The sequence below is a fragment of the Protomyctophum bolini genome, assembly GCF_963924005.1.
Source record: "Protomyctophum bolini genome assembly, chromosome: 4".
Lineage (NCBI taxonomy): Eukaryota > Metazoa > Chordata > Actinopteri > Myctophiformes > Myctophidae > Protomyctophum > Protomyctophum bolini.
The window spans coordinates 15,705,708-15,732,962 of NC_137865.1; the positions used below are offsets into that span (position 1 = coordinate 15,705,708).

The 27,255-nt window shown below is 43.4% G+C and overlaps 1 protein-coding gene across 1 annotated transcript; it reads right to left on the reverse strand.

Moving 5' to 3' along the window:
- Nucleotides 1–27,241, reverse strand: cnot4a (CCR4-NOT transcription complex, subunit 4a). The gene is made up of 13 exons (XM_080761391.1): nt 27,015–27,241; nt 25,486–25,709; nt 24,160–24,357; nt 23,446–23,532; nt 21,399–21,500; nt 19,268–19,393; nt 18,767–18,891; nt 17,941–18,150; nt 17,775–17,832; nt 17,073–17,331; nt 10,578–11,075; nt 7,672–7,905; nt 1–1,942 (listed from the first exon to the last, which is right to left on the reverse strand). The coding sequence occupies exons 2-13, from the start codon at nt 25,657–25,659 to the stop codon at nt 1,632–1,634; spliced, it is 2,382 nt and encodes a 793-aa protein (XP_080617517.1). The 5' UTR covers nt 25,660–25,709; nt 27,015–27,241; the 3' UTR covers nt 1–1,631.
- Nucleotides 27,242–27,255: the final 14 nt, after the last annotated feature.

A 27,255-nucleotide genomic window follows, 5' to 3' on the forward strand; every position in this document is an offset into this window, starting at 1 on the left:
AAGAGTTTTAACTTTTAATTAAGATTTGTTTTTCCAGACCTGCAGAGGACAGTTCATTTCCTTTAAGCGCCTTGATTTTGTTTCTCTCAGAATCGTGTTAAAACCCAATGCAGGACCCAATGTGTTCCGTTTGTTTCTCCAAGATGAGCTTGTTCATCTGGTGAATACTGTTTAATAAGGGGTTACAGCAGGGGTGAGAGTGAGAGAGAGAGAGCAAGAGAGAGGGAGAAAGAGAGAATACGGATCAGAGTTAAGACTTCAAAGAAAAAGGCTGTGATAGGTGGTTCTCATGACTCCTTGAATCACTTCTACAGTACTTTGTAATGTCTTGCAGCACCTTCCTTTACATTGCGCACTCACATACAACTTTCGATGTTATATAATTCAGATATTTAGGTGCATCCATCATGATGACACTATTAACCTTCCAATCACTCAGGTTCCTTTCTCTCGTCTCGTCACGTTAAGGCCTCGTTTAAGCCCTGGTGCGTTGAACGTTAACCCTATTGCTACCCTTATGTTCTCCAGTCTATTTGCTGTGTCTAAGTCATTCCACAACCATGCTGCCGGCTGTCCAAGTCAGGGCCTACCTACTGTAGGTGCCACACAGTGGCACTTTTAGTATTTGTATAGCCCTAGTGCTCAGGATGTGCCACTAACTCCCAAAGCCCTGGCTCCCTGCGGTTAGGCAACGCTCCATCCTCTGATACAGAGGGTTTAGCGAGAAAATAAACAGAAAAATCTTCCCTCTATAGGGATGGGCCGCAGGGAGCCCTCCCCACTAAAGGGAACTTGGGCAAAGTGGCGTCTCAGGCGAGCCATTTGTCTCTACCTAAGAGGGAACCCATGCATAGCCTGTGCCCTCAACTCCCCTTGCATCGTCTGTTTCTCTCGCTAGCCAATTTGCAAAGTTAGCTTCTTTGCTCTCTCGCGCGCTCACACGCTTGCTCAACTTGCTCTATTAGTAACCATGGGGGGTAACTTTGCTGCGAGGATTAACCGTGTCACAGTCTCCTGTTACAGTGGGGAGGATGAGGGTCTTTGGGACAAAGCTTCAAGAGCAGATTCACAGCTTGCTTCATTCCTCAAAAAAAGGTCATTGTGACTTCAACGACTTCAAACCATATATTTTGTTCATGCGTAAATCATCTGAATCATTAGTTACTTAAAAAGACCTCACTTTAGCTAATTCTGTTGCTTTGCAGTTTCTCACTCCTCCTGATTAGACCGTTTTATTTTTGCACGCCAGTTAGCTACATGATTCCAAACATGTCAACATGATTCCGAACATTTCAACCTCGCACCCATAATTTGATGTTGATGGTCTAAGGACTGGTGATGGTAGCAGACAAAAAGGGTACGGGTGCCAAAAACGAACAAAACCCAGAAAACAAACAGGCCTTCAGAGTAGACAAAAAAGGAAGGGTTTTGGGGGAGAAAGCTTCTTTGTTATTTTGTTAATAATTTTCATAATCTGCAGATTGGTGCATATTGCGTTAGGGGGGGGGGGAGGAGAGCAGAGATGGGGTATTTGGGTGGGTGAACGGGGTGGTTTTCGGGGTATACAGTGGCGGTGGAGGGAAAAGAGGATTGGGTGTCTGCTGTAAGTCTGTGTTTATGTGTGCGTTTTCCTAGTGGCGATCCACGGCAGCGCTCTGTAGCAGCTCTGTGGCGGGCTGGCCAGCAGGTCTGAAGGCCGTCTGGAAGCCTGGGGGGGGTGTGTGGAACTGACTGGCGGGATTGGCCGTGGGTGGGGGCAGGTAGGGGGCCCAGCCGCCCGAGGCTCTGTGGTGGGAGAGGGGGAGGTGGAGGGGCTGAGGGGGGGCTGCTGCTGTGTTTGTGGGACCGTCCATCTCTGTGAGGGCCTGCAGTGACTTGAGCCAGTGTGGTGGGTTGTCATCCTGGAGACAGTCTAAACTGTTGCCTTGCGAGGCAGGGATACCTGGAGAGGATGGCGGAGAAAGAGGGAGAGAGAGAGAGAGATGAGAGAGAGAAGTTTGGCTGGATGAGCAGCTAACAAAACAGTACTGGAAAGATGAGGTAAGGAAGGTCAGCTATGATATTTCGTGTGAAATCCCAATTTTGTGATTGCCGACAAAATTCACAAAAAAAGGTTGTGAATGTCATAAAATTAGTTTTTAATTGTGAACCCATCCCCACCCAAGACATTATGTACTGTATAAAGAGAAGATCATGTTGCTGACTAATCCAAATCCAATTTCTGTAAGTCAGAGACACAGCCTAAAGCTAAACAGATTAAAGCCGTCAACTGAGCTCAGAAATGTGTCATCACTGATTGTCAAGCCTACAAAAGGCAATACGATTGGCTGGGCCCCCTACATTTAATACAATACAGCCACATCTCTTAATAAATAGGTTGAGGGACCTTAATGTCCATCCTCTTATTATTAGATGGTACCATTCATTTTTAACTAAACATACACAAAGGTCAGTGTGAATGGCACTATGTCAGAGCGCAGAACCCTGAGTACTGGAGCACCCCAGGGCTGCATTAGCTCACCTGTCCTTTTTACTCTGTATACAAAAGAGTGTAGAAGTGGCAACCCGAACAATTATATCACTAAATTCTCAGATGATACTGCCATCTTAGCCCTTCTGGATAAGGATAGGGATTTAGCCGACTACTTTTTAGAGGTACAGAACTTTGTAAAGTGGTGTGAGGACAACCACCTTATTCTTAACGTTAAGAAGACACAGGAGATGGTGTTTGACCCCAAGAGTATTGGTGATCACAGGCCTGTGGTCATCCATGACTCGACCATCTCACAGGTTTCCTCATATAAATACTTGGGGGTCTGTATTGACAACTCACTAACTTGGAATACACATGTTGACAGTCTCTGTAGTAAACTACAGCAAAGACTGCACTTCCTTTCGACGTCTCCGGGTTTATGGCGTTGACAAAAATTGTATGTTAGTGTTCTATCGAGCAGTCTTGGAAAGCCTGGTCAGGTTTGGCATCACAGTTTGGTTCGGTAATCTCTCAGTGCAATTGAGGTACAAATTGTTCAGACTGGTGCAGACTTCAGGGAAGATCATAGGGGTAAGACAACTCCCCTCTCTGCAGTCTATTTATGAGCAGGCTACATTAAAACAGGCTCATGTTTGTTACCCATGTTTTAAGGAGAGTTTGTACTTCTGCCCTCTGGGAGAAGATACAAAGAACCAAAGTGTAAGTACATCAGATTTAAAAAATCGTTTGTACCAGCATCAACTAAGATGCTGAACGAGGCTCTGAAACAGCAGTAACTGTGTGAGGCTAGATTATCCACATCATGTGTGCAATTGTGTAATGTTGTGTCTCCCTCTTCTGTATTTTTGTCTGTCATTGATGTTTTATGTGTGGCTGTAGCTGGGGTGAAAGCCCAAGACAAATTTCCCTTGTGGACAATAAAGTTTACCTTGACCTTGAACAAATCTTTATTTCATGTCTCAGAGTTTAACTGACTTTGGACTGGTGCTCGAGTATAAACTATTGTATAGTGACTGATTATTTTACCAGGGTGCTACTTGAATATTATGAGACATTAAATAATGGCTCATGTAGGCCTTGGTTCTCAACCTTTTCAGGCTGTGACCTCCTAAAATAACTACTTTGGACTGGGAATGTAGGAGTTGTTGAAGCATTCAATTTAGTTTGACTCGGTTCCACAGTTAAATATTGTGAAAAAAGCAGATCTACAAGCTCACAACGCCCCTCATTGTGAGGTGTTGTGAGCTTGTACACCGGCTAATGTAGAAACAAATTGCCTCTTTCATCTATTATTTGACAATTGGTCAATGTCTGGTCAGTATAGTTATAGTACAGAGTATAGTTTGTTGATTACTTTTTATGCAAAAATTGTCATTTTCTCTTTTGATGTAGCCTACCAGACAGACTGGTATTAATCTCGCCAATGTTTCAGCGTGGTAGCAAGCCCAGTATTAATAATGCTTGAGGCTGGTAGGCAAAAGGCTAGAAAAAAAAGATACATTGGTGATGTAACAGTCATGGCAACATGTTTTAAGACTTGTGGGGCCCATAACCACTTAAGCCTCATCCAGTATTTTTTAAATGTGTATTCACACCGGATGTGATATAATCCCATCGGCTCAGCCCAGCCTAGCGGTCTGGGCCACTAGGCTCCTAATGCAGCCTGACAGCGCATTGCCGGTAAAGCGTTATTCATAGTCTGTAGTTTCGGTGGCGAGGTGACCACCGAACTACAGCATGACGTCACGAGCTGTGGTGAAGAGCAAACCACCACCCCCGCCCTTCTCTGTTTTTAACTCACCACCGATCAACGTTATTTCAGCTCCGGTGGTCACCTCACCACCGAAAATCCAGACTGTGAATGAACCTTAAGAGTCCTGTTCCTGACCAACTTTGCTGTATGTCACCCCCCATCTCTCTCTCCTCGTCTCCTGTCTGTCCCCACTTACCCTATCGATAAAAGCTAAAAGCACCCCACCCCCCAAATGTTTTTAAATAAAAAAATATATAAATATAAATAATCACATGGCTTGAATTGTCGGGAATGTGGCTGTTTGTTGACAATTAGACGGACGAGAGGTTGACATGTCCACGCAAGCACTCATAGGTTACACAACTGTGTATCCAAGCACACTGCTTTGGTTGAATTTACATGTTAAAACATTGAGCAGTAACATTACTCAACGTTCCATTATTTATTGGACAGCCCCAGTGGGAAGGGGATGTGTGTTGGTATTAATTAAGTAAGTTGAACAGGAAGCAGCAACACAGTAACATGGGTGGAGGGAGGCCAATCAGATCGTTGAATGTGCAGCTTCTAGCAACCATTTCCTCTATGGAAACAACCTTTAAAAACTAGCCATTGTACAGCAGCTAACCCAAACCTCACAAAAACTATGCCTACACCTAACCTTAGCATCACAGAATAACAATGCCTAACCTTTACCTAATATTTGTCGGAACATGCTTTGCAGCTAAAAAATAAATAAACAAATAAAAAAATGAACACGCACGGTGGGATTTGAACCTTGGACCTAGTGTATTACATAGTCCCCACAGGAATCCGGAGAAAAGTCTTGATTCCGTGGAGAACATTTATGATTCAGTGGAGAACAATCCTTGCTTAGTTAATATTCCGCGCACATTAAAAAAACCTAAAATGACCAAACTTTACTTTGTTTTAATAATCAAGTAAAGTCCTTTATGAAATAGATACAATTAATTGTAATTATGGATGGGTCATAATAATGAAATATTCCAATAATTGTTTTTGGGGATAGAAATCGGTTGTAAAGGTTATTGTCATTCAAATCCTGCCCACTGTAACTACAGTTTAGAGGATACCTAATGTGGGTGTAATATTTCTGTTTTGCTTTAGCATTGTCATGAGGACACGGATTCAGTTTCAGTACGTACCATTTACACAGATTCAGTTTCAAGTAGGACCATTTAAAGGACGGACCTTATTGTGTGCCACACTAGTCTAGTAGTCTAGTCCCCCCCAGCACTGTGAACATATATATATATATATATATGAAGTGTCCTCAGACAACTCACCATTTATAAATCCTTATTATAATACCTACTGGTAAGTAACTTTGTCAGGTTTTATTGGGCTCCGCTCCCCCGCCGCCAGCAGCTCAGTGAAAATGCACTTGTCTGACTGTATTCCACAGACGTTCAAAAAATCTGCGGATGGACGAAAAATACACGGACGGCTTTGAAATTGACACCCTTGTCCCCTTGTTGACGGAAAGTCAATCAGAGGCAGGTATGGCGGGTGCTTTTCAGAATGAGGGTGTAGACCTTTATCCTTCCGTCATTGATCCCATGACCCAAAAACAACTTGATTCTCCGGTTCTAGGCTGCACAGAAGGTGGGAAACTCTTATTTCCACACATCAGCCATAAGGTATATAAATGACAAATATATCATGCGTATCATTAACAGCCAGGTGAAACAAGCGTTCTCCGTTGTGCATCTGTACCCCTTTATTTTTTTACCCCCTATGATCTTTTTTTTGTGCCAGCAACGTGTATGTTTCTCTGTCACAACCTCCCGGCTGTTTAGTTCGGTTTCCGACAATCTTTTGTCGGTGCAATCAGTGTGTTTTGTTATGCCTTTCCTGTAGCTCCAGACAGAGTTAGCTCATAACATTAGCCACAATTGTCAGTGGCTAGCTTCGCGCTGCAGGGTTACAGACTCTGGGTTGAGACCATAGAGTTATATAATATATAGAGCAGGGTTCCCCAATACATATTCTTCAAGGACCATATTTTGACTAGGGGACCAGGCTGGGGGCCGAGTCCCTCACGCGCGAAAAATTGGGTTTCTTTTTTTCCCTTTCATTAATTAAGCTTATAATAGAGGGCTCTAGCAGTGATTCTCATCATTTTCATTTGAATGTCCAGTTTGACATGCATAGGCTACTGACCCCCATTTAATGCCATTTATATCTGGGACCTCAATTTATTATAACTTTTATTTATATATTTTATATAGTAAAATCAATGTCAACTTAACTCTGAGGAGTACAAATGGAACCAATGGACCTGTTATGGTCCATTATGGTAATCTCACACTTCATACCTGTAACTTTAGCCCTAAAACAAATAAAGCTTTTTTATTAAAATTTTTATTCTTCCAGGGGCCACAAGGGGGCGCCTCGCGGGCCATTGGGGAACCCTGATATAGAGAGCGGATGAGGAGCAACACTATTCACTTCAAGGAAGTCTGGGGAGGCTTGGTTGAGACTTCTGCATGCCGTTTCAGAGTATGTGGTCAGACCTTAGAGTATATATGAATAGAGACGGCACCCGGAGGAAACCCTGAGGCGAAATGGACATAGTGGCCGAATTTGTCATTGCAGCTCGAGCCCGTTGACTATCATTGCGCATGCACGTTCATGTGTTTGGGCCCATGACACGTGAACGAATGTTTCATACGTGAACGCGCGCAAACGGCGCAATGATAGTCAACGGCAGCACGTTCATGTGTTTGGGGCCAATCCATCCCAGAATGCACTCTGTTCCTACGCGGAAGGAGGAGTGAAATCGCCTCATGCGCTTTTGAGCAACTTAATGCAAGTGGATGGAAGGAGAACTCGGATGCCGTCCCATTGGCTTAGGCGGTGTTTCAGAGTATGGGGTCAGACTCCCATTGGCTTAGGCGGTGTTTCAGAGTATGGGGTCAGACTCGGGCAGCCAATCATGACTAGGTCGTGCAAAAGTAGCCATAGTTTCACCTGGCAAAAAAAGGTGATATTCATATTCACCTTTAACCCATTTTGGGCAGGAACCCCTTTTGGTGTTTTCAGCATTATGTTATTCTTTAGCTATTTAAAAATAGCAGAGTAACCGCGTTACGAGCTTGTAGGTCTGCTATTTTTGGAAAATCGTGAAAATGTGCAAATCTTTGAATATATTCTTTCAGAGCGAACGTTTTTAACTCGAATCTTTGCTTCTGGGGGGTCCCGGGAACAACATATTTTCAGTTGGGGGTCGGCGGCCAAATACAGATAATTCTGGGGGTCTTTGACATTAAAAGGTTGAGCACCACTGACAGAAACATTCAGAAAAGGATTTGGAAGACATTTGTAGAATCTGGTGTCAGGTCTAAATGGGTTAAACCTTTGAGACGATGTGGCAATATCCAAATCATGGGTGTCGTCACTTTACCTGTGATGATAGCTGGGTCCATCCAACTGGCTGTGCTGTCCCAGCTGAGGCTGTGCGAGATGCCTGCCGGTCCCCCTGGCCCGCCCATGTGGTTAACACTGTTGGAGGATGAGGACGATGAGGAGGAGGACGAGTTTGGAAGGCCCCCAAAGTTGATGTTGATGTTGGGAAGCAGAGCTCTCAGGCCGTCCTGCCATTCTTTCACATTTAAGCCATCTATAGAAGCACTGTTTTCTGCACAGAAAGGCGAGGAGAAGGGTAAGCCAACTTTTTGGGGCATGTCATTACAGGTGAAACGTTTCATCATCCTACTAAATACATAACATTTTTGCAAACTTAGCTGGCATGTGCCCGAGGGGGAGCGATGCAGTGCCAAGTCGGCCAGATAGGCGGTTGTCCAGAACCATGGGTCCAGACCAGATCCAACCAGGCATATATGGAGATCTGGTTGTCCAGAACCACCCATCTGACAGACTGCCCCATCTGTCCGGCCCATTCAAACTCGGCGAGTAAGTTGGTCGAATCAGCGGATCTCCAAACATCGACAAAATAGCAAAGTGGAATACTCCGATGTCGTCACTATGACTTCCTAGCCTGTCATGGCCAGACTAATATCACCGTGTAGATATTAGTGTGGAACGTCTGTGTGAAATCTGTGTTGCATAACTGGGTGTGGCATGCATTTCCAACTTGCATTGTTCCCGAATTGCATCATTCCGTAGGCCAGTGCCCATTTGGCACAATTCTAGTTTTTCAAAATGCATATTTTTTACTAAAAAGCTGGAGAGACAGGAAGGTTCCTGTTAATTGAACACTCAACAGTCAAGGTGGTTGCACACTGGACGCTTTTTTCGGAAAATCGATGGAGAATCGCCGCATTACCAGACTGTTGCCATCATACAGTCTGGGCCAACGGAAGAGCTATCATGAGTAAACTATAAAACGGAAGTGGAGACTCAACCCCACTCTCGTTTTGTCTTTACAGTCGCGCAAACTTATTCTAATATAAATATAAATCATCTAAGCATATATAGCTTGTTGCTTAGCAGAAAAGGAAATACAAAAATAAAATGTAAAGATATTTTAAAATATATCTTCGTGAACGGAAATGGCAGCTTCCTTCCATGTGGGCTATAGTTCCACTCTATATAGCATTCGGAGATTGTGGAATAGTTGTCTGGCTACGCGAGACTACTCAACAGTCAACACACTATATCAATGATTACTACCAGAATATAGAACCATTTAACTTATTTATAAAATATATATCACTTATTGCACCTTTCAAAACAAAATAGTGCAAATAGCAGATCTACAAGCTCACAAAGCTTGCAACGTGTTGTGAACTTGTAGATTGGCCATTAGTATAACATAGGGCTTAGAGGAACATTAAACCCTAGGTTGATTTAGTAGTTGCTTTTCCAGTTCAGGTGGAAAACTACAGCAGGGTAAAACATGTCAGGCTGTATTCAAGGCAGCTGCAAGTTAGCCTCACGTAGCAATACTAATACCACTGCGTGGATATTGTCTCGTCCCTCAGCATTCGATTTTTCCCCGCAATGTCCTGCTCCATTTTTATTTTCATTCTTCAGAGCTAGATAGAAATGTACTGTGTAGCTAATATTAGGGGCTATATTACAGCACAACACACTGCAGTGTGTGTTGACTGGGCAGAAGAGTGCAGAGGCGGAGGGTGCGCTGCCAGGACTAGTGTAGAAAGACTGCTTGGCAGGCCAGACTTAATCTGCCTGGGGCAATATGCGTTGCAAAGGCAGATGGAAGGCTGGCTAGTGGCTACGCGAGGCAAGCTGCAAGTAGAGCTAACAGCTGATGCCGATACTGCCTAAAATGATGCCAGTCTATGCCATTGCCCTACCACATAATTTATCCCATGTCATTTCCAGTAATCAATTTTGTATTTTGAATGTTTCAGTTGATGTTTGCAACTTTAATTTCAAGGATCCCCATAACTCTGAGTGTACAAATGTAACCAAATGGACCGCATACAGGTCTACTTGGTTCCATTTGTACACTCAGAGTTACAGACGTGTAAGGGTTTAGACTTTTTATTACACACCGCAATAATGTTGTAATGTATGTAAATGCCTATAACTCTTGTAAAGTGGTACTTCCTGAAGGTCAAAATTAAATTTCTCCCCCGAGTAAGCAGGCCTAGCAGCTCAGTGGTCAAAATGTCAGCTCTTGCTCAGGAGACCCAAGTTCGAATCCGGTCCAGAACAGGAAGGTTATAGATGGTAGCTTTTAATAAAGGGTGCGTTACTCTTAGATTTAGGTGAATGCCATTGGCTACACAGTCTATATGCTTGCACATCTAAATCGAACACACATTAACTGTATTAGCTGCAGCTGTGTTGCTTACTGTTATATATATTTTTCTTATATACAGTACCTCTTATTGATTTTTTTCCTTTTTTTTAAAAGCACTGTAATTTTACCCTCAAAAGCTTTCTGTTGCGTTTCTTCTTTTAATATATATTTTCTTGTGTTTTCTAAGGTCCTAGTATACTCTCTTGATGTATTGGACATTTCAACAAAGCAATTCAAAGTGCTTTACATAAAACGTCAAGCATGAAGACAAGTAAACGTGCCTTGAAAGCCTAGCCATGTTTTCAATCTGCTGAACTGGAAAATTAACCACAAAATAGGGTTTCACCCCCTGCTTATGGATCAGTCTCCCAAGTTGGTTTGTTCGCCAACTACATTCAGGTTACGTTTCATTCCCCTGCGAGTGTGAGGGCAATCAAAGTACATCAAAACAAGCCAGCTGGGCCTTTACATGTGTTTTGATATTCAATACTCTGCTGTGCCATGAAGCTTGTGTACTCTCTGTATAAAGCTTGTTAATTGATTAACACAGTGAAGTGCAACCCAGCGGTGCCTGGTACCTGAGATGGGGATGCCTCCCAGTCCTGTGCTGTGCTGAGGGGGCAGATTTAGGTCTAGGAAATTACTGTGTGAGGCAGCGCTGGAGGAGTGGTTCAAGTGCGTGAGGTTATTGCATGTGGGGATCGCCATCCAGGGGTGTCTGGAGGACCCTGGCTGCTGCTGCTGATGATGATGACTGCCCTGGCTGTTGTTGTGACTGCCGGGGAAGCTGAAGGAGCTATAGACTCTGTGGTGAAGTGGGAGGCGTGGGGGGCCACGCAAGTTGAAGGAGCCGTTGGGGTTCATGTTGGGGGACAGCAGGCTGGGGCCGTGGTGGTGGAACCCCGGAGACAGAGGGCTCTGGTCCTGCACCGACAGCTCTTTCTCGATCAGATCGGCCAGCGCCTTGCGGGTGACGTCGAAGGGGTCGAAACCCAGGTCGTCGTCCTGCTGTTTGGTGGAGGAGCCGAACCCGAAGGCCGCCTGCCAGTCTGTGGAGGATGCCACTGGTATTGTGTCTGAAAGAAGAGAGAGGAGGCTTTAAGATTTTTTTACTACCGATCTATATAAAAAAAAAAAGTACAATAATTCGAACAACAGAATAAGCATCCCCAGTCAGTATAAATAAGCTACGGTCCTGGGATGATGGTAACAAATATATCAATGACCCCGGAATGAAGATATCACATTCAATAGCCTGCTTAACACCAGAGTGGTTTCCAAACTTTCTGTGTCAAAGATTACACCAACAGGCAAGTCAAACTCTCATATAACACGTTGCGTTAAGCTTATCACATGTTGTCACTCTGTCTATATTAGTCTGCTCTGGGGTTCTGTGTTGTGGCTGTGCCTTTAACCATTCTAATGCAGTGCTGGATTGGAGGGTGGAGCCAGAGGTGATTAGCAGAAGGGGAGACACCTGGCCAGTGTCTTCACAAACACTATTTAAGTAGCCTGGGCACCATTTCATTTCGGGTATATGATCCGGTCGGGAGCAGATGATATCGTTACGTCATGTTGTAGTATTGTTTTGTAGTCGACAGGCAGGAACAATCAAACGGAACTTCCTTTTCCCTCAAACAGATTTCTCAAAAGCTGCAGGCTACGAGAGCTTTTATTGTTATTCTTCCGGTTTGAGGGAAAAGGAAGTTCCTGCCTGTCGACTACAAAATGACGTATCGATATCATCCGCTCCCGACCGGATCATACGGCACTTTTGAAACAGAGACCAGGCTTTCCTCCGAGGTGGAAAGCCTGGTGAGGCGAGGTTACTATTTAAGACATGGGTTCCCTTCCCAACCACTGGTACTTGAGCCCCCGTCTGGTGGTACTCAGAGGAGGTAGTTGTTCTGACCAAACCATTGGTTGAAATGGGCTCTCCAGCCGTGCTGAAATGAGCATGACATGATCATGACCTATAAGATTGTAGGACGGATTAATCACATAAGAAATATCAGTTGTGCATCAGATCAGCAGCAAAATTGTCTTAGGAATGGAACCAAAACAATTTAAAGAATAAATTACATTTTCCTCCTGGGTTAATAATAGCTGAATAAGGTGGGGCAGGTCTACACTCCGGTATTATTTTAACATCAGTTATTATGGTGGTACTTGGAGTGCCAGATATTTTCTGTGGGGGTACTTCAGTATAAAAAGGTTGAAAACCCCTGATTTAAGAGACCTGCTCTCATAATGCTTCAGATCTGCATTTCTCCACAGGCTGCAGGAGTGGCTGCGGTAGAGCTCCCTTGTCTTTTTGTTTGCTGTGGTTTAAGGTTTTGGGCAGCATGTTCCCTGCCAATTTAAATTGGAAACTTTGATTGAATTGCTTAATCCCTTAATTTAGGAAGAGAAAGAACATTCGCACACTACTTTCTAGAGTTCTTTAATTAGAGGCAACATTTTGACCTACAAGGTCTTCATCAGGCAAATATTAAAAAGACAGAAAAGAGCAAAATAAATACAAAAAGCATTGATTAATGATCATGCATAACACCTGGGAGTGGGCAGGAGCACAGCAACCTAGACCAATCACAGGGCTAGAAGAATCAGTCAGTCCACCCATCAGAGGAGAATTTACCAGAGCAGAAAAACTTTACAAACAATCAATAGAAAAATCAAGTTAATCTGAGAGTAAAAGTATTCAAAGTCATGATTGATAATGACTAAAAACACATAGATTAATAGGACATCCAACACGACAAAATGTATATAGGCCTATCTATCCATGATAGGGTTTTTTGTTTGCGCCTGGTGAGCTTTGAACCACCGACTGTTTCACCGAACATAGGAGCTGTAAGAACAGGTGATGAACGCAATCCTGTTGCAGCTCATTTAAAAAAGGTGGGACATAATCTTAATAATTTGCACTATTGAGTAGGTTGAAAAACCACCCAGAGGTGGTGATCTTGAAAAGGTTACTTCTCCTCCAACGTGAAACTAATTGGATTTATTTCCTCAATACCATGTCTCCTGATGGTCTAAATGAGGAATTTGATATAAATCCTTTCCTTTAGGATAAGGTTCATTAGTTTAATGTTTTTTCTGCTCCCTTATTGGGACATAAGATTTATTTTCAGGCTTGTCTCCCATACCCAGCGGTGGTCTAGGGGTGTAGCCTACCTGTTCCCCAGTGCAGGACATCCCTGGTTCAAAGCTCACCAGGCACACTAAAGCCCCATTCAGACCGAAGAAGCAGAAGCTAGCTTCTGCTTCTTCGTCCCATGTTATCTCTATGCTGAACAGCTTCTGCGTTTAAAAGCTGGAACAATAGCTTTTTTTTGTTTTTGCTTTTTTTTTTTCTCACCGGACCTTAACTTTAACGCAGCTTTTAAAAGCTGGAGCTTTAAAAATCTGCGTGTAGCCAATCAGAGCACAGCGTGGTTTGAGGAGGCGGAGTTGAGCTCATTTTACAAAACCGAAAACCCTCTGGAAAGCTGTCCGACCCAATTGTCCGCATTAAAAAATAAACCTTTTGAATATGGGCTGTATATGAAATATGAATGGATATTTGGCAAGACCATAGCATATTTTGTGATAGAAATTAAAGTTTATATGAGAAACAAGTTGTCGAAGCGGTGAAAACAGGTTGTGTTCCGTGTGCCGTCGCGAGTGTCACGTTTCTGGGGACAAGTCATCGTGCATTCACCCCCCCCTCCGGTTCTCATCGAAGCTATGGATGACTACTGAACTGAACTCTCCAGTACGCTATCCGTCGCTTGTGGACTGTTTGTGGACTAAACAGTGCACGCACACACACACGGTTGATAAATTAGCAGATATAGATAGATAGACAAACAACTAAACAATATTAGTTGTGTCGGAGTTTTCCCCAAAACCTTCCCCGAGAAGAGAGGAGTAGCAGCCCGCTCTCAGAGCGTTTCTGTGCCGATCCTCGTGTGTCTCTCGGTAGTATGTTGAAGCTTTTGCGCCGTCAATCAATACCTTTAAAATAAATAATTAATAGCCTTTATATCAGTTGTATGTACCCCCTCTATTTACCCCCCCCCACACACACACACACACACACACACACAGTACGTAGTGCAGTAGTCCCGACTCCCTAGTACTGGAACGCCGAGGAGAGCTGTGCTCGGAGACGATTTGCTGGACGTTTCCTCGCACTAAAATTAATTGCCCTTGTCGCGGGACCTCGCCCTGAGCACAGGGTGTTGACCACTGGTGTACGCTCCTCGACACCCAGTCTCAACTTAGGGGGTCCTCCGCGGGCCGGGCCACAGGGTCCAGAAGTCGGTCCACTTTCGTGTGTGTGTGTGTGTGTGTGTGTGTGTGTGTCGCTGCATTGTATGTTGATTGTTGAAACGTGGGCACCGTGAATCATACCTTTAAAAAATAATTAATAGCCTTTATATCAGTTGTATGTACCCCCTCTATTTATGCAATATGTTGCCCATGTTTTGTGATTGGTTTGCTGCGTTCTGAATCGATAAACCAATCGCATATATTTATTTGAGGGAATCATTTCAGACAGCGCCGAGATAGGAGCTCCCTTCCACGGGAGACTTGGGACTGAATGTCCGGAAATCGCACGTAAACATAAGCTGTTTTAATTGCTTTTACGACGTGCTGGATACATACAATTGTATTTCTACGGTATGCTCTTTCTAAATCAACATTAACATTACATACAGAGCCGCCATTTAAAACAATGCCCGGAGGGTTTCGCTCGTGGCATGGGGGAGACGAGAGCGGAGTGGGGGGGGGAGACATGAGCACTGAAGACGGAGGATTGAGATCCCGTCCGTTCGGTTATTTACAAACAAGTTTACCAAGATTATATTATTTATTCATCCATACATAGGTTATGATGTAACTAAATATATAAGTATGTCTCCTCTACAGTCGCTATTTTACATTTTAGACTTTCAAATGCGCATCTGCTCAAACTGCCCGTCTCTCGTCTCAAAGCCAGACAGCCAGTCCAGGCAGCTTGAGTGACAGGTACCTTGTACACGCCCACTTTCTCAAAAAAAAGCTGCGTCTTTTAGATTTCTGCTTCTGCTTTTTAAAGCAGCTTCTTCGGTCTGAACGGAGCTTAACAGAAACACTATCATGGATAGGCCTATAGCCCTATACACATTTTGTCATGTTTGATGTCCTATGTGTTTTTAATCATTATCATCAATCATGACTTACTTTTACTCTCGGATTAACTTGTTATGCATGATCATTAATCAATGATTTTTGTATATATATTTGCTCTTTTTTTCTGTCATTGTAATATTAGCCTGATGAAGACCTTGTAGGTCGAAACGTTGCAATTTGTTGCCTCTAAATAAATAAAGTCTCGGAGCTGTAGAAACTAGTGTGCGGATGTTCTGTCTCTTCCTTGATGTTTGCCTTGACTTCCAGCACCTGCCACAGGCATTGAGATGTGCACACAATCTTCTCTGAACTTAATCCCTTAATTTCTCACATTATGTAAATAAAATACTTATTTTTGGCAGGGCCGGATCTACCATATGGGCACTTTGGCCCTTAAACCCCCCCCCCCCAGTTTTGCTCCACATAACTTTCATCCAATTGAAATAAATGGTGTAGCGTTTGATTGTTGGTGGGAATACAGCTGAATAGTGTAAACGTGTGTAAAGCAGCAATGCGCTAGATTGGCTGTTGTTCAAGGTGGGCCGGCCCACGGGGCTGTGTGAGGTCAGGTGGAGAGGTGATTCTGGAGGAATAAAAGACATGAGTCCGCCATCCAGCATTGCTTTGTTTTCATTCTGCACGCATAGCACGTCAGGTGGCTCGACAAAAAGAAAAGAAGGTAAAAACACTGAAATACAAATGGGTGGATTCTCTCACCCATTTGCTTACTATGTGGGTCAAATAAAAATAAAAATAAATAAATGTGTTAGTTACTGCCTGACTGTCACTCTGGGGCGAGAATATTACATAAAACCCCAAATGCCCAAAATGTTGCGCGCGCACACAGGTTCGCACATGTGAAGGGGCCCTTTGAGCTTCAGTGCGCAGGGGGCCCGCAGAGGTGTTAATCCGGCCCTGATTTTTGGATTGACCTCCGGTGTGGTTTCCACTTTTTTGTTGTGGCCCCAGAGCCAGCCACGAATATATATATATGGTGCTGGTAGGCAAGGTATAAAATGCAGGTCAAAGAAAACTTCCCCAGTAATGGGAAGGGACTCTCCAGAGACGCTCAGGACAAGGTTAGGTTTGCTTCATTTATTATTGCACGACACGTTTTGCTGTGTAGCCTTCGTCAGGTGCTTTGCATTCAAAGCACTACAATCATGTACAATGGGTCACAGACGAGAGCTAGCCGCATACACAGCATTTAACATTAGAACAACGTCCAAGTGATCTGTGCAAAACATCCAACGTAATCGTTCATTAGTTCACTGCGACAAGATGTCGTTGTGTTGAAACCATTACGTGAAACCACAAGATAACTTTGATTTGTCCCAATATAATGTTGGCATAACCAGGGCAGGCTGAGTGGCTGCTTGAGCCCTGAGCAGCACGCATGCAACTAAGAGTCCACGCGCACACTGGCGCTCACTCCTTATTACTTATAACTTTAACCCATTTAGGCCTGACGTCGAAATTGAAAAGAATGTCTTCTAAATTCTGACAGTTTTCTGAAATACCTATATTCCTGTATCAGTGGTGCCCAATATTTTATGTCAAGGACCCCAAAAATTATATGTAATTGGCCACCAACCCCTCAGATGCAAATCTTTGAGTGAAAAACGTTCTCTCTGAAAGAATATATTGAAAGATTTGTGCCGCATTTTCACTATTTTTCAAAAATAGCTACAAGCTTGTAGCGTGGCACTCGGTGCCACACTATGAGCATGTAGATCTGCCATTTTTCAATAGCTAAAGTATAACATAATGCTTAAAACACAAAAAGGGGTTCCAGCCCCAAAATGGGTTAAGCCCTGCATCACACCATTTGGGAACCACTGCACAACAAAAAGATTTACAACTAAAATCCCCCTCCCCTGTGCATTAAACAAGCACCAGCACGGACGCACCTGACGTGAAGAGGCTCTGTGGTTCTGGGGTCATGGGCCAGTCTGAGCTGCTACCGCGGGAGGAGCTGGGGAAAGGGGGCAGGCCGGCAGGTAGCGGGTTGGGGTGTCTGAAGTTACTGTTGTCGGAGAAGAGCGACTGAGATTCCGCCGCCGCGCCCTCAAAGGGCGAGCGTGCCGCGAGGTCTGCCACGCTGATGGGGACCACCAGGCTGGGCTTGGTCAAGCCCGGAGGAGGGGATGGGGAGTCACTGTTGGATATCTACACGGAGGGATTGACAGGAGAGAAAAGAAACCTTCATGAGAATCTTTCTTTTGACCACTTAAGACCTACTTTACGTATGTTTTACTCCATGCTTTACATACAACCTGAATAAAAACATGACAAATTAACATGGGACGAAAAATAAGAGGCCATTTGAGGCCTTCTTCCACTCCACTAAAACACTTGTGCAGTCAGTGGCAAACTGCCATTGTCTGAGAAGAAGCCCGCTGTCCTAGTTAACTCTTATCTTGCATCAATTATTTCTGTCCATTTCTGTTGTTATCCTCTGAAGATCTCAGATGCTACTTCAGCAAGCATTTAGAAGAGTTTTGTTATGTTCTGCTTGTACACCATTTAACAAAGCCGCCCGCGATCACCACTTACAGATAGATTCAATAAAAAAGACAAGTTAGTAGGTTTTTAGATATAATTTCTGTTACCTGTTGTAAAGTCTCTCCGTTCACCATACTGTTTGATTCTGGAGGTTTATCACTGGGACTGGAGAGACAGACAGACACATACGCACAGTTAAGTATAAAGTGAGAAAAATGCTATGAGAAATGACACATTTCAGAATGCTTGGTGTACATATGTGGTTTGCAGTACCTGTTACTGTCACAGTTGGAGGAGAAGGGGGACAAGGCAGTACTCTGTCCAGTCCCCAGCTCTGTATCCAGGCCATCTGAAGTAATGCCTTCTTGGTCTAGATAGCAGTCTAGCAGCAGAGGGGACTTGCGGTCCTCTGAAAGCCCGTTGGCCAATTTACCATGCCCCGACAGTGTTGGCCACCCGTCTTTACTGTTGCCATTGTTGGTTCTGTAGCACAACGTGAGTTTTGTTCATAATTTGCATCATGAAACATTATTCATTAAAAAAAAAAAATTACAGATATGACTGAATTATTAAACAATTACAGATATGATGACTGAATTATTTACCAATTAACCACAATGTTAATGATAAACTGTTTGTGCTATCTACAAACGAGACAATGGCGGCGGTGTGGTGTGACAACAAAATATGCTTCAGTTAAGCACATTTAAGGAAACAAGAAACAATCGTTTTATACCAAATGTAGTAATTCACCTGATCCGCTATCCCAAAGGATAGTGTTCCTCCACACATCCGTGGTGCAGAGGAGTGCTATATTTTTGAGAGAATGATTGTATAAACAGCACTTCTACCATCTACCGCAGCTCATTTAAACCCGACCCATGCGGAACTGTAGCTCCTATACATCAGGTCATAAAAGATCTGCATCCACATCTTTAAAGTGGAAGGTGGAAGTTTTTTAATGATTTTACAATAAAAAATAATTGGTTCTTGGCCAAGATGTCAATATTGTGCATTTAATTAGTAACCTGTGTAGGTTAGATAGAAACCACTCAAAAACCAAAAATAAGCAGGAATTTAAGCAAGAAGAGTAACATACCTCTGTGTAGCGTTGGCTTTGCTCTTTGACTTCTCTGTTGCACATGTTGGGGGTTGTAGAAAGCTAGGGTTCATCTTATAGAGGTCTTGGAGAAGCTTCTGTTCGTACTCTTGGTGTTTCCCCGCCTAAAAGGTCCAACAGTACATGATCACTGACCATATTCACATGGTGGACACTTTGTTCCCATGTCATAGTTGAAAGATGGGAAATCCCATCCCCAAAGTTTATTAAGAATGGTGATCAATTAAAATATGTGATGTTTTGACTGTTCACCGATTTCAAATACTAAAGAATGAATAAAACCGCTAACTGCCCAGCTGCAGTGAAGCTGCCTTTAAATAAGAGTGGCATAGGAGTGACATTTTGCCCCCAAAATACTGAACTTCAGTTAAGTTATATAAATGTCACAATGAATCACAACAAAATCGTGAGGTCCCTGGTGACTCCCAGCCCTATAAAATAAGAGAAGGAACAGTGAAGAAGAGAGCCTAAAAGCATTACCTGCATTTCCTCTTTAGTAAAACTAGCCGACTCGTCCCCCAACTCGTGTAGATACATACAATCTGGTTTGGGACACTGCATACTTTTGAGAAAGTAACTGCAGTACTTTGTTGTCCCTAAAGAAGCCTGTAAAACAGAATACAGAGATAATGGGTAAGTGAAAATGCTAACTATTCTGCCATTGCAGAATATTCAAGTTAACACTTTGATTTTGCTTCGTTTAACAAGCAAGGGCAACCTAGAGTTGTACAGAGTTAAAGGAGAATTCCGGATTAACCATGGAATTATTATCTTTTAATTCTTTATTTAGGTACATCCATAATCGCTTTGGAATTTGATAGCTACAACTCTTCCCCCCCTACACATCTGTCTTTCATAATGACCAGATACAATGCAGTGTTTTGTCCCAAAGGGGCTTCTGTAAAAAGGTGAATGAGTCTATGACTAGGGTTGGGATTCGGAACTGGGTCCATTTCAGACCCGGTTCCGACTTTGCGGATCTGGAGCCGGTTCCACGGTTCCCCAAACGGTTCTCATTAGCAGAGCTAAATGACGATTTAGCTCTGCTGTGTCTGTGCATGCATGCAAGCAGAGCCTGAGGTGACGTCACCCCACCTACATGAGTGAGTGGGGTCGGGGAGGATACGCTCCCACTGTTCTGTGCATTCAGCGACTGCCGTGGAGCGAGCAGGGACAGTATGTCGAAGAGATCTCCAAAGTGTGGTTAACAGAGAGGGAAATTACTCTGAGGCTGAACACGCAAAGTGCAATAAATGCGATGCTATAGTTCCCTGCAAAGGTTGTTGCAACTTGTACCAGTTAGACCACGTCCACATTGAGGAAACATCTCAAAATCAATATGCCTACACGAGTCCACAACTCAATAGAATCTAGGCTCATCATGTTTGTGAGCCATGCGGAAAGCCGTGCCTGCACTCCCCACAGCTCCACCACAGCCGGCGGGGGACGAGGATGACATAAGACTGGTTCACTTTCCCCAGGCTAGTAACGTAATAGAAAATAAAAACTACTAACGTCTACAGAGCTTTTCATTAGGCGTATTGTACGTACAACTGTTGTTAATGGTGTTAAATTAGGACGCCAATGACTCGACGTCTTTCTGTCTGATATTTTATGAATCACTTCATTTTTACAACTTATAAGCAACTCAACTGCTTTTGATTTGGCGTGACTGTTGAGAGCCCAGCGTTTAGGTGCATATACCTCCATAGATTGATTACTTTATAAACAGTTTGCAGAAAAAAAGCACAGGAATGTAGCCTACAGTTCAATACAAGTTCTGCTATTAGGATTTTATAACCAAAGAAAGCCATTTCCATTAGGGTAAGGGGTCCTTCATATTAAATTAATCTGAACATTAAAGACATTTGTCACCACAACAATATCATTATTGCAATGTGTACTGTATATTTAATATAAAGTACAAATTGCAATATAAAGTACAACATGAGAAGGTGGTAAGAAAAGCGCTGGTCCGGAATTCTCCTTTAAGGGCTTGGTGTATAAGGGTTTATTGCGTGTAGTGTCACTCAACTGAAACAGCCAGTCTACAAGCTCACATCGAGCTTATAGATCTGCAATCTCCAGTGTGCGACAACGCGCAAACAAGTATACGTAAATCAAGTATTAATTAAGCAGTATGGCTCATTACCAGATCTGTGGTGTCGTAAAAACATATTGAGACAAGCTTTCAAATGCAATCAGTCTGATTCTGATAAATTAATCCAAAGTTATGTTTCAACATTTTTATCAATAATTGACCTTCTTGAGCCACCAACTTGTATCATAAATTGCACAGTGCAGCTGGGTGCACCACATGTCAGTTCTTGAGTTAGAGCTGCAATACAAGTTTCATGGCCTTCTGTTGTGATTTGACGATGATACAGTGCATTGTTACTGTGTGGAAACTTTCCACTGGAAAGTGATATACGCATGCATGCACGCACTCACTCATCACAATAGTTTTACAGTCACTTCACCGCTCAAGTAACAACAGGGAACAAGCAAGGCAAAGTTACCAACAACCTTAAAGCTGCTGACAAAAAAAAAAAAAAAAAAACACACAAAATATATACAAAGTCTCAAGCAGTAGTAGTATGTTGAAACTCACCTTGAGTGTTCTACCATCAACAACTACATTGTTCACACACTGTATTGCTCGTAGGGCATCTTCAGAGCGAATGTAAGTAACATAAGCACTAGCACTAGGCCCCTGTGAACGACAGAAAAAATAAATCATCCAAGTGTAACCAGCAGCCATGACTTTCAGCCCTCAGCTAACACAGGACACGCGTCCATCACTTCAATTCCTCACGATTCCCTGGCCCAACGCCCCAAGTGTCCTAGACCAGGGCTCGAAATAGCGACCATTTTGGTCGCAAATGCGCCTGAATTTTAATCTGTGCGATCTCAAAATATAACTGGGCGCACCAGTGCTACTGCATATAATTACTGTAGTGCGACCAAAACGATCGCGACCGAAAGTGTCGCGGGCCGGTTCCCTCCCGCGAGATGATTTAAACTTGTAGAGCATAAAGATCTGAGCATGTCAAAAAAAAGTAAGTTCCTAGTCCATTCCTGTCCAGAGTTATGATTGTTTAAAGAAATATCTCCTTGGCTTCTTCTACTTCCTCTAACCTCCCGTCAGTCCGTGGACTGATTGGGTGATCAACATCAGCTGTGAGAGACAACAAAAGGGCTCAATTGAATGGAATGTGTGGAGTCACACACACACACATTTATGATGACGTTATGAAAATAACTTCTCATAAATATATACAGTAGGCCTATATATATATATATATATATATATATATATATATATATATTTATTTTTTTTACTTCAATCAAAAAGCAGGCCTACATAAAACAAAGGGTTTTGTAGCCATTTACAAATTCAGAAATTATAGCAGAGACAGTATTTAGAATTTAATTATATTTTCAACTGGTTTATTGCCACAAAAATAGCATCTCATACCAACTGGCTTGTAGGCCAGTGGTTCCCAAAGTGGGGTCCGGGGATCCCTAGGGGTCCTCGGTTAAATGATAGTTAGGAACCAAATGGACCCTTATGGGTCTGAAACTCTGAGAGTGTACTACATACTATGGGTAAACCAATTTCACTGTACATTTGTACACTCAGTTAAATTAACTTTGATTTTATGGGTCCCAGAGATAGAAATGGGGAACGGTAGCCTAATTCAGGTCAAACTGGGGGTCCTTGAAATGTAAATAACTGAAAATCACTGCTAGAGCCGTAAAAATCTTCTCATATGGGGGTCCCTGGCATATATTTTCAAATGGGGGTCCGTGGGCTAATGAGTGTCAATTTGAGGGTGCTTGACATGAAAAATGTTGGGAACCACTGCTGTAGGCTACAAGTGTAATAATAATGAATGTAAAAAATCGATTACATATTGGTGCTCGTAAAATTTTGGTGGGTGCTCCTAATTTTTTTCTGGTGCTCCTTCATTCTGAATTTGGGAGCACCAGTGCTACCAAGTAAAAAAGTTAATTTCGAGCCCTGTCCTAGACTCTTCTCCCTTCTGGCTCACAAGCTGTGGAATGACCTCCCACCCCAGTCAGGACTGCAAATTCACTCCCCATTTTCCACAGCAAAACTCATCTCTTCAGACTCCACCTAACTCCCTAGCACTCCTCATGTTATGCATCAGATGTATGGTGGTTACTTGTTCACGTTATATTTAGATAGACCTACACATATACTGTTTGCTTAACCACAAATGCTAATGCTGCATTCACATGGGATCAGGCAAGTGGTAGACGGCAAAACCTGCTCGACGGCACGGAACGGTAAAAAGATTAAATATTTTAACATTGATGCCATCTGCCGTTACCGGTTCTGGCTGCCGTGCTATCCTGTTCCGTTTACCGTCCTGTTCCTGTCCACTAAAATTAAGTCTGGTTTGCCATATACCGCTTGCCTGTGCAGCATAAGACTGTTGTAGACAGATGATAGTTCTGATCCTAGTTTCCTTTGCACTCTACTTACATGGCCATTTACCCTGTCCTGTCGTTGTTGACTCCTGCCATTTACTCCGATTACTTTGTAAGTCACTCTGGATAAGTGCGCCTGCAGAAATGCCTACATTGTCCATCCTAATCATATACTGTAGGAGCAAAATGGAAGATCTTACCTGTGAACCAGCATATGATGTGCTGTTGTTAATGACCACTTTATGGATTTTCCCAAACTTCCCAAAGTACTCTGGCCTTTTTAGAACCTGTGTAGTGTGGAACAAAAGAGAGATGTGGACATTTATAACAACAAAGTATGGATACACTGTGTATTGTTATAATCCTCCACACAAACTTTAGACCGACCAATGTCGTATTCGTGATTTTATCTTTGGGGGCCGCTATTTTAATCATGTCACGCGCATGTTGCTTAACACCTACACTACAGGAGTTAGCAGGTCACATAATGGACCCTTGAAATGTATTCAGGCTTATAACTATGTTAATTCACACTGGTGTGACACTCAGCAGCCTTTGTAAACTTTGAGGTGTGAACCTAAGATTGTTTTTAAGCGAGACGGCGCGGTGCCGCGTGCAATGACCAATAAATATAACACTGAGGCAGACTGAAGGCTCCAATAAGATGTTGGCAATGTTGACGCTAATAAATGTATACACATGCATTGCAAGTCATTTACTATTGAAGTGATAAATGCTTTTACATCATCAGTGGCTGACAGATGAGGCCGATGACACCAACAAACAAACAGCTTTCCAATGTCACAATCACAAACACTACCAACAAATGACAAGTGATAATAAGTACGGTATGCAAGCTGTAAACTAAACCGGCAACAGATTCTCGCATGCTACTGTCAGACAACTCGACTCACCTCAGGGTCTGCGAGCCGTTGCGAAAGCCCCACAACAAACACCAGGTTCTTCTGGACCACTCTCACGCTGGCCAGGTGCTTGCGGTTCTCCGTCACCTTCTGCTTCTTCTCATTCTGCTTCTGCTTCTTCTCGTTCTTTATCCTCTGGATCTCCTCCTGTGTCAGGGGCTTGTACACAGCAGGGTCCTCCGGGTACGGCTGGACAGAGTAAAAACAACATGGGGATTAAAGATATGGCACACACTTACCATTAGAACTTGATCGATGCACTCCTGCCCAATAGTGCCTATACGCCTTTCCCGCACGCTTACGAGTTCACAGCACACACGACAACTGTCGGCCCACCCTCCACCCTGGCCAAAGTTCCAAGCATCCTAGACTCTTCTTCTCCCTCGTGGCTTTGAACCCAGGAGGGAGAAGTGGAAAAATCATCCCCTAGCACCCCTCATTCCTTTTATAACTTCATATAAAAAGAATAGGATGGTAGTTATACATATTATTTAGATAGACATATACGGTTTGCCAAGAATGTTATCTAGATACCGTTTCGAGGTTGTTTACCTGGTTTCCTTATTTGTACTTATTTCATATTGTAACATTTGTTTTCTTTGCACTAAGTGAATATACCGTCCGTCATATGTTGACCCGTGATCAGGTCCTACTCTGACCTTGCACCTCAAGTGCTCTCTCTCACTCTCTGTTACTTTCTTAGCTTACGCATGTTTCATGATGAATGTTTTTATGTGATGTATTCCCATGCTTTTGTTCTTGCTTAATGTAAGTCGCTCTGGATTAAGAGCGTCTGCTAAATGCCTAAATTGTAAATTGTAAATTGCATGAGAGCATCTGCCGCATCTAAATTATCAAGTGTCATAACCGCTGCTCAGACATTGGTTCTGTGCCTCCACGATCCACTGAGGGGGAAGACAGTGGCCTTGTGGTTAGAGTGTCCGCCCAGAAACTGGGAGGTTGGGGGTTCGATCCCCGGCCGGGTCATAAGAAAAACTGTAAAAATGGGACCCAATGCCTCCCTGCTTGGCACTCAGCATCAAAGGGTTGGATTGGGTGGTCAAATCAACTAATCAAATGATTCCCCAGCTCACTGCTCACCGCTCCAAGAGATGGGTCAAATGGGGAGAACAACTTTCACTGCGGTAACGTGTGTGACAAATCGTACGACTTTGAAACAACAATGTGGTACTCCACCATAGCTGGGAAGCTCAGGAGATACATGAACATCTCCGTGATGCCCTCTACCATTGCCCTGAAACCAGAAGACGCCCCCCTTCAGAACCTGCAGGTCTCCCTGGAACTTCCTCTCCTCACCTTTCTGCATGCAGGGCAGAGGCCGTTCTCATCTGTGCGGATGCGGTGCCAGCAGAAGCGGCAGATCTGGTAGCCGCAGGTGCAGGGGAAGAAGTTGACATCGTCTATCTCCAGCGGCTCCATGCACAAGGGGCACTCCATGGGGTCGTCCTTCATCTCGGGGCTGTTGGACATCCTATGGCACGGCAAAGTGTGGATTCTGAAGCCGATCGCAGAGCTACGGGCTGGGAACAAAAGTACAGGCAACACTGATTGCCAAGTAACGAAGCCCTAGCACAGAACAAGCACAAATAAATCTGCTCTTGTCGAATAAAATCCCCTTATTAGTTATCCCCTCCCATTATGTTCTTTATCCACACAAGAAACCCAGTTTCCCTCTAAGCGAATAAAAATAGGTGTCAAACATTCAGCAAAATAGCAGCTAAGTATAAAGGGTTTAAGTGGTTAATTGGCTGGGTGGAATTTAAAGCCTTTGGGGAGAAAATGCCTTAGATTAGACCATCAAGGTCAACAATGTGATAATAATCAACCATCAACAGAGACAAATGCAGTTCTTACATGAGCGGTGCACCTAAATTCCAGCTCAATTAGATATAAAGGGGTGGCCAATAACGATGCTGAAGCAGCAAGAGTTATCATCAACATGAATGCTCTTAGTAACAGAATCCATGGGGTTACCCGAGGATAAGCTGGCACAGACAACAATGCGAGCCGTGTCGATGCAAAACACACAAAAAAATATGAGCTGCTGTGCTGTGAGGTGAACACTAGGCTGATGACACTGTGAAAGACTGATTTTTATGTGACGGCAGCAAACTCCTGACAGTAGCTAGCCATACAATAACATCAACTACTGTATTGATGACAACAACAAGGAACTGTCAATAGCCCCTAAACAGCTGTCAACATGAGCTAATAAACTAACTAGTAACCAGCTATGAAAGATGTCTTTGTCCTCATCAAATGGGTTAAATTAATACGATGGATCTTGTAAAGTGTGACGTCTGGAGCCTATGGTTGTACATGCTAGTAGCTGGTGGTCTCTACACATCTGACGGCTTGATCATGACAGATGTCAGTGAAGCTGTGAGGTTTAGCACAGTGATAGAAGCCGGCTCACGACACGTACCCAAACACAAGTGCACATCCAGCATTAAAAACGTACACATAGTCACCGGGGGCTGTCACTGTATGAATCAGAAACACGCACGTCGCATGACAGCCGTTCTCGTTTGAATAATAACAAGTGACAGCTTGATTGTGCTAAACGGTTAGCATTTAGGAGCCAAGCTTAACGCTGCTGCGGCCTAGTACACAAGCTAACCTACAGTGTAGTAAAGTAGTTAGCATGTTAGCTACCGGGGGGAGTAGGGAGTTCAGCGTAAACCACTGACATTTTTGCTACTGTTACAGCTGTGTTGGTGGTGTACATGGTCACAGAAACACAGCCCACTTTCTCTACATTATTGTGGGCAGTTAAAAGCTACGTAGATACAGCCCACATAACAATTTGGGCTAACGTTACTTACCCTGTCCGAATTTAGCTTAAGGATTCCACACCAAGGGAGTCACACCAAACTGGGCGGGGACTGCCTAAGCCAATGTATTCTGAAATGTCCAACGATTATATGAGTAGTCCCTTAAGATGAAGTTAGATTTATTATTATGATGTGATTGTAAGAGCTCCAGGGATGTTTTGCCCCCTTTCTTGTCTTGGTATTGAGGAAGACAGTTGACGCTCAAACCACCATCTTAGCTAGCTTTAAAGTA

Coding starts and splice junctions, on each gene's coding strand:
- cnot4a (XM_080761391.1), bottom strand. CDS start 25,659: ATGTCCAACAGCCCCGAGATGAAGGACGACCCCATGGAGTGCCCCTTG. Junction 21,501..23,445: donor CATCATATGCTGGTTCACAG/GTAAGATCTTCC, acceptor TGTCGTTCACAG/GGGCCTAGTGCTAGTGCTTA. Junction 7,906..10,577: donor GGGAGGCATCCCCATCTCAG/GTACCAGGCACC, acceptor CTTTCTGTGCAG/AAAACAGTGCTTCTATAGAT.